Genomic DNA, 7,983 nt, shown 5'->3' with positions numbered 1-7,983 from the left:
TTGGCAGCACTTGACTCTAGTGACTTTCCAAGGAATATTATCCTAATGAAACTCCTATATTGATGTTGTAAATGCAAAGGTCATTTCACATAACCTTTTTATGCATTCAATAGCGCCACCATCTCTTAAGTTTCCAAGACGAACTAATTTCAAGAGGGGAGAACTTCTCTACCCATCACAAAAAGATGGGTAGTATGCATTCCACCAATCATATGACACTATTTAATTTTTATCTATTTAATTATTTATTATATAGAACAATTATTTGATGTTTTCAATGCATTTTACACTAAAGGTAACTTTACCCATCTTTTTAAGGTGAGTAAATAAGAATTCACCATTTCAAGATTACAATTAATAGAAATAAATTACTTTACTTTGAAAAATACACGTGCATGTTTATGCTCCGTATATATGAATGCTCAAAACGTTGCAGTCCATAGCAATTCCAAAGCTTACTGTTGTTAGTTGATACACCAATTACCATGGCTGCACCTACTACTCAAATAGAGGAGCATGTACCCTTAAAACTTGTGTTAAATGAAAGAGGTAACAAAGTGTTGTTTGCTGAAGCTGGTAAGGACTTTGTAGACATTCTTTGCAGCTTTTTAACCATGCCTTTAGGAACTGTTACTAGACTTATAGAGAAGGAATCTGGCGTAGGGCCAGTCACTCTTGGTTGTCTAAACTCACTCTATCATAGTGTTGCAAATCTTGATGACGGTTGTTTCTGTGCGGATGGAATCAAACAAGTTCTTCTGGAACCAATTAACGCTGCTGAAGATTATTGCAACACTCTTAAATTCCACATTGATGACACTCCACCCACCAAGTACTTGGCATGTAATAGATTAAATTGCAGCTTCAACGATTTGACAATATCACCATTTAAAGATAAACATAAATGTCGCTGTGGCTATTCTTGTACCTCTCCAATTTTCCTGAAAAGTTCCTGCCAAGGATTTGTTAATGGTTCTGTTACTTTTGTCATAACAGACAATCTCACTGTAATTCCAAAGGGATTTGACTATAGCCTTCGTCTGCTGGAGGAACATGGCATAAAATATCCTAGTTTTGCAAAAGATATATCTCTCAAAGTCACTAAGGAAAAGGTATTTATTTTATCTGACTATTGTTTGTATAACACATCTCAGTTTTTTTCTAACCAAAATTATTATTTTACATAGGTACTTGATCTGTTGAAGCATTCTTTGTTTTCCACCTCAACTTTGACAAATTTATTTTTAGCAAAGAAACCTTCTGTAGAGAGATCAAGGTTTTTCTTGCCTGATCGTGAATTATCTCCAAATCTCAAAGTCACTCTGAAACTAGTTATAAGAAAATCGGATGGAAAGATATTGTGTGCTCATGAGGAACAGAAATTTGCAAACATAATTTTAGGCTTTCTAACTATTCCTTTGGGAGTTGTTGCACAAATATTTAGAGAGAATTGTTCTTTAGGCAGCATCAACGGATTGGACAAGAGTATATCTGATTTGAATGAAAACAAATATTTTATGTCGATAGAAGCTAAGAACAGGCTTGTTGAAACTGTTGTTGATCAATGTTTTTGCGTTCAATTTTTCAAACATTATGGTGACCGTAATATAAATACTGGAAATATTAAGAAAATGTATATCCTCAAAAAGTTCTTTGTTAAAGGTCCAGATATGTATGTTGTTACTGATGCTAGGGGTGGGAATAGGCCAGGCCGGCCTACAGGGGCCTACGGCCCAGCCTACATAGGCCTAGGCCAGGCCTATTTAATAAAAAGGCAAGGCTTAGGATTTTTTAAAAGCCTATTTTATTAAATAGGCCAGACTTAGGCTATTAATAAAGCCTATGAAGTTTTTTAGGCCGGCCTATATTTTCAAATATATTAGAAATATGCTAAATAAGTTGGTCCATATAGACATATATATTAGAGAAAAAGGCTAAATAGACTACTATATATATATATATATATATATATATATATATATATATATATATGATCGTACCTGATCAGGAGAATCGTCAAGGCGCAATATCTGGCTTGAAGAGCAAGATGGGGGGGGGGTACCTGCAAGGTCCTCCGATGCTTAAGTCAGTAGCTATCAGAGAAAGAGGTTTAGAGTGAAGAATGGAATACCTGACCCTCTAGTGAAAGAGGGTATTTATAGCCCCCAGCGCTGGGCCAAGGTTCCCTAATTGGGCCAAATCCAACTGGAGGCCCACGTGCTAGGGAACTGCCAGAACGTCCCATGCTAGGGCTGAGTCAGCAGGAGACTCACGTTCCGGATGATCATAGCGTAGGGTTCGGAGGTGGTTGACCGGATCCCTCGCTGCGTGACGCGTGGTCTTTGTGCGTGGATAACTCCTTGACGGTTATCCAGCAAGTGGGCCCAAAGGTTTGGGCCTGCTCGGCCAGAGTCTTCGTGAAGGGCAGCCCCTATCTATTGTCCAGTAATTGGGCCCAAGGTGTCATACCCCAATTTTTGACCTAAGATACCACCTCATATCATTGCATATGCATCATTTGCATCTCTAACAAATTGCATAGTTTGTGTTTGCTACTTGTGACTCAGCAGGATTTAAACAAGAAATCACTCATCAGTACAAGTACAAATCAATTAGGGTTTTGTTCTCCCTTCATTTCAAATGAATCATCTTCATCAACAATCAACATTTGGTCCTCAGAGATTCATTTCAACAAGCTCAAAGGCTTTGAATCAACCAGATTAGGGTTTTGACTGAAGATAGCATACCCCTGACTTTTGCTCAGGATTTGACCTAATGACTTGGGACATGACCTCAAGACCCCAAGTACATCATTTTGACCTAATCCATTGGCTCATAACATCTCCTACACAAGGATTGATCAACAGTGAAATTTCAGATCATCAGATTAGGATTTTGAATTATCAGGGACCAAATTCAGGGATCACATTTGGGAAACCCTAAAAATCCCCAGGAAGTCAATCAAAGGTTTCAATCATCCTCAAATAATCCCTATGACAATATCCAATGGAGATTACATCTCAATTCAAGATCCACAGTCATCAATTTCATCAGGTCGACAATTAGGGTTTTTGACCTAATTCATCTGAACAACTGACTTTTTAATCAGAACAAGATGTCACAACTCAAACCATGGCTCAATATCCTCTAATGCTTCAATGTGATCCATTCATACCATTCATTTGATGAGGATAGCCTGTTTCATTTGAAATCTCCAGAAACGCGATTCGTCTGAAAAAGTCAACTGTACAAGATCACCATTGACTTTTGGGGAATTTTGGTCAACCATGACTTTTGAAGTTTTAAATCATCAATATATGATATGAGAAGTCATTTGATCAAGAAAAATCAAGAAAATCAATCAAGAATCAAAAAGTCAAAAGTTTGACTTTCATACTTAGAAAATTTTTCTAAGTGTTTTTCATGGTTTTTTCCAAACTTTGAAGGGGAATAACTCAAAATTTCACCTACAAACTGAAAAAAACTTCCAACATGAAAGTTGTAGATTTTGATCCAATAAACAACTTTGACACATATAAATTTTTTCCATAAGATCAACCATTTAAGAGATATGGAGCTTCAAAGTTGGCATCTTTGGAAAATTTCACTTGAAACTTCATTTTTCTCAAAGTTCATGGATCTTTTTCACCCACTTCCTTAAGGATCTTGAAGAAACTTTCAACTAGGGTTTTGAAGTGTGTAATATGAGCTTTCCAAAATGTCCAAGAGCATGAAAAAATATGGGGTGTAGCTATGGTTTTGAATTATGCATTTAGTGATCATTTTCACTTGAATTTTCACCATTTTTCACTAAGTTTCAAGACTACATGACCTATAATCCAAGCAATGATGCATAGAAGCAATAATTGAGAGATATTTTCTGATTAGAAGATCAGAATGGAAGAGGATAAGAAGCTAGAGTTTTAACCATGGTTTGGTCACTTTAACCATTTGGCATTAAATGTAAAAGATTCCTTTTTATCTCTTAAGCCAAATCATCATTCTTGATCAACTTGCAAGAGCTTTGTATTCAGAAACTTTGGCCTATAAATAGAGGTGCAAATCACTCTTCAATTCACACCAAAACCTCACAATTATAGGTTTTCTCTCTTCTTTCTTGAATTGCAAGTTTCATAGTTTTCAAAGAGGTAGAAAACTCAACCTCCAAATCATTGAAGTTATGGCCAAAGTGATGGTTCTAACAACTCATAAACATCATATGGGATGTGTTTGAACCACTCACACACCCCAAATCACCCCAAAACTCAGATTCACTTTTCAACCTCCATATGAACATGAAATGAGCCTTATCATGCCAAAATCCACACAAGCTCATTTCTGTCCAAACTAATGCTTCAAACACATTCCATATATCATATATGAGCTATACCAATCATCATCCATGACCTGAAACACCTCCATCATCAGATTCGATCCTCACTCCAAGCAACTGCAGATCGGGTCCCATGACTATGCTCAGACGAATTCAACTCATTCTAAGCATCCAGACATGTTCCATAATCATCACTGAAGCTATCTAGATCATCACAAAGCATCTGTAACACCTCCAGGCACGATTTCAATTTCCAGTTTGGCCGTTTTTGAGGTAAGTGCTCATGAACTTCAAACTCTATGAATCATGCATCATAAATGAAATATTGATATACCATCTTGTTTCTGCACACATGGGGATCATTAACCCTCAATCAATTGCATCATAACTTGCACATACACGATTTCACGATCAAATTCAGTTTTAGGGTTCTTCATGTTCATGCGAAAATTGACCCCCTTAGAGTGAAAATAAATGAAATTAAAGGTCATCATCATGTTCCTCGTGAAAAACCGAGTGAGATAGACCCTTTGATTGATCAAAACAACACAGTTTTGAAGATTTTTGAAAATCAGTTGAAGGTGTGTTCTTGGCGCCAGTTTTGGTTTGGAAATTTCAAATGCTAAGTTTAAAATATAATTCAATAGAAGCGTGTATATTACAAGCTGCGCGCGCAGCTCAGTTGGCAAGTGTTTTGAGTTGTGAGAGAGAGGGCGTGGGTTCAAACCCTAGTGGAGACAAAACCAATTTTTTACCACTTGTTTTCTTTCATTTTTTAACAAACTTCATCAATTAATTTAACCAATCAAAATTCATTATTTTTTCTTCATTTTTTACACACTTCTTATTTAATATACCTATTTTGACAATATCAAAAAAAATCATCAAAAAATATTTATTTAATATGTTTTTATTTAGGTTTAAAATGACTTATTTTTAAGTATTTTTAATACTTTAAATATTGTTTTTTCATTTAATTTTTAACCTAATCACTTGTAAATATTTTTTGTGATCAAACCCTAATCATTTAGGTCTTAATTAAGCATTAAAACTTGTTTTAACTTAATTAAGTTGACTTTTGTCAAATTCAAATCGTTTTAAGACGAGCGATCGCGATTCTTTTTCAAAACGATAAACCACTTCTTTTTGATTAAATCTTTTTAATTGATCAATTGATTTTCAAAACGAAGTGGGGCCTCTCGAATATTAGAGAGTGTAAGTCCCATTTCTTTTCTTTTTGTACAGTTTTTTTTTTAAACAATAAAACTTCTTCAAAATAAAATCTTTTCAAACAATTTTCAAATCATTTTCAAAACAACAAAACTCCAAAGAAACAAAACTTTTCAAAAATATACCATGGGCCTCCATGTAGGTATAAGTCCCGAGCCCTTTTGTACATACCCATTCCAGTACATGAAATTAGGTATTTCATTGTACGCCTTTTGTACATATCTCAATCAATTTGTTTTTAACTTTGAATAACAAACCAAAAAATGAAGGTTTCTTTAAATCTTCCCAAAAAATATCATGGGCCTCCATGTAGGTATAAGTCCCAAGCCCCTTTGTAAATACCTGTTTACATAGCTTTGAATAAATTCAAGTGGACCTCTCCCCGAGTGTGAGTCCCGAGCCCTATGTATACAAATGGATCATGCTTACAGGTATATTTCCTTCATAAACTCCATTATATACACACACTTTGTCATATATATAATTGTTCATACCTGTTCATGTTTGTTCATACTTGTTCATGTTTGTTCATATGTGTGATATGTGTGCTTGTTCAACTTAGTACAACACTAGGTTCCCCATAGCCTCCTATTGGGCTTCGTGCAAAGAATCTCCACTAGTTTAGGTTAGGACATAGAGTATGGTTTCCCGGTGAAATCGCTCTAAGAGCTCAAACCAACTATACCATGCCTCCCCTTGGGCTTTGTACAAACGAGTGACCCTCCCATAGCCTCCTCTTGGGCTTACAATGCAAGGACCCTGGATTGTCCCTCCCATAGCCTCCTCTTGGGCTTACAATGCAAGGACCCTCGGATAGCCTCCTCTTGGGCTTCGTACAAGGACCCACGGGCTTCTTATAAGCATCCCCAATATCCAAAACAAATACCCTAGGAGATTAGACATTTTTCATCTCTATGCTAGGAGTATCTCTTCTATATCATCACAAATAATCAATCAATCAAACTTTTTTGCCACAAGGCTGGCTAATCAATCAAACTGTTTTACCACCGTACTGGATGATTAATCAAAGTTTTTGTCACAAGGCTGACTTCATTGAAACTTTTGCCACAAGGCTGGCTGATTAATCAAAACTTTTTGTCACAAGGCTGACTTCATTGAAAGTTTTTGCCACAAGGCTGGTTAAACAACAAAAACATCTTTATCATTCTAAGCACCCTAAGTGGCATGGCCCCGGGCTTATAATGAAAAGATTTTCAAACAAAAACAAACAGATGTATGTGATGATATAGATTAGATACATCTAGCATTTAGACGACATTTGTCTATTTTCCTTTGCTTCCACTAGCATAAGTGGGAACTACGATTGCTCTGACTTTCTCAACATCCCTTTGAGAATACGTAGGCACAAGGTCGATCCTTGGCGAGCAAAACAAAACAAAAAAAACCATTCAAACCTTAGCATCCGTAGACACCGAGCTACAGATGCTCTGATTCCCTCTAAGGGATATGTATGCAGAGGATCGCGATGATCTTTGCGAGCATAATCAAACAAACACCTTAGGTCCCACCTATTTCACAACAGAACCTCCACCGTAACATAGAATAAAAAACAATAAAGAACCCTGTAGAGTAATACAGATACGTTGGGTGCTAATACCTTCCCTTCGTATAACCAACCCTCTTACCCAAGATCTCTCCCCCCACTTTTAGGTTATTGCAGCTTTTTTCCTTTTCCTCCTTTGGAAATAATAAAAAGTTTGGTCGAAATAAAAGAAAAATCATTTTTTGAACACTCGAGCCCAAAGAAGGCATCAGGTGTCTCATCCCACAAAAAAGAGGAACAAAACGATTTTTCGCCCGCGACACAAGGGAAATGGGCCTGCTCGGCTGGTAACAAGTGTTGGGCCTGCTCGGCCCAGACCAGAACAGGAGCCCCCCAAGTCATTAGCCTTATAAGGGTGATGACTTCAACGGGGAGGTTTTAGCCGAGCATGGGCAACGATTCTAAGTCCTGGGTTCCTCGAGGGCTTTGGTTAGCCGTTGCCCTCGGTTTTTAATCCTTATTGGTCGTCACTCGTCAGGGTGATTGACAGGTGTCAGCTGTACAGGCTGTAATCATTACTGCGCCGTTTAGGGATGAGAGTAAACGGCGTCTTTTGGAGTTCTCAAGATCTTTGGGACGCGTGGCAGCTTTTCACGGAGGGAGCCGTCTTTGGGGTGTAGGCAATGATGGCGTCTCCTAGGCTGCCTAGGCCATCATGACACCCTTCGGCCTTCCTTCTCTATATAAGGAGTGAGGAGGTCACTCATTTGGTACTTAGCATTTTCCAAGCCTTCAAGAATCGCTCACTGCTCTTCTCCTCGTCCCGTTCATATCTTCTTCGCTTTCTTCAAGTAAGTTCCTCGTCTCCTCCATGTCTTTATTTAAGTTTTATGCATTAGTTTTGAGTAAGGCGAGC

At 37.4% G+C, this 7,983-nt stretch overlaps 1 protein-coding gene across 1 annotated transcript; it reads left to right on the top strand.

Annotated features, from left to right (window-relative positions):
* The first annotated feature begins 485 nt into the window (after positions 1 to 485).
* LOC131614078 (uncharacterized) lies at positions 486 to 7,767 on the top strand. The gene is made up of 3 exons (XM_058885705.1): positions 486 to 1,112; positions 1,188 to 1,672; positions 7,659 to 7,767. Exons 1-3 carry the CDS (start codon positions 486 to 488, stop codon positions 7,765 to 7,767), a joined length of 1,221 nt encoding a protein of 406 aa, XP_058741688.1.
* Positions 7,768 to 7,983: the final 216 nt, after the last annotated feature.

The sequence above is a fragment of the Vicia villosa genome, linkage group LG6 (assembly GCF_029867415.1).
Source record: "Vicia villosa cultivar HV-30 ecotype Madison, WI linkage group LG6, Vvil1.0, whole genome shotgun sequence".
Classification (NCBI taxonomy): domain Eukaryota; kingdom Viridiplantae; phylum Streptophyta; class Magnoliopsida; order Fabales; family Fabaceae; genus Vicia; species Vicia villosa.
The sequence above is the reverse complement of the archived record's forward strand: the minus strand, read 5'-3'. Positions and strand labels throughout refer to the sequence as shown.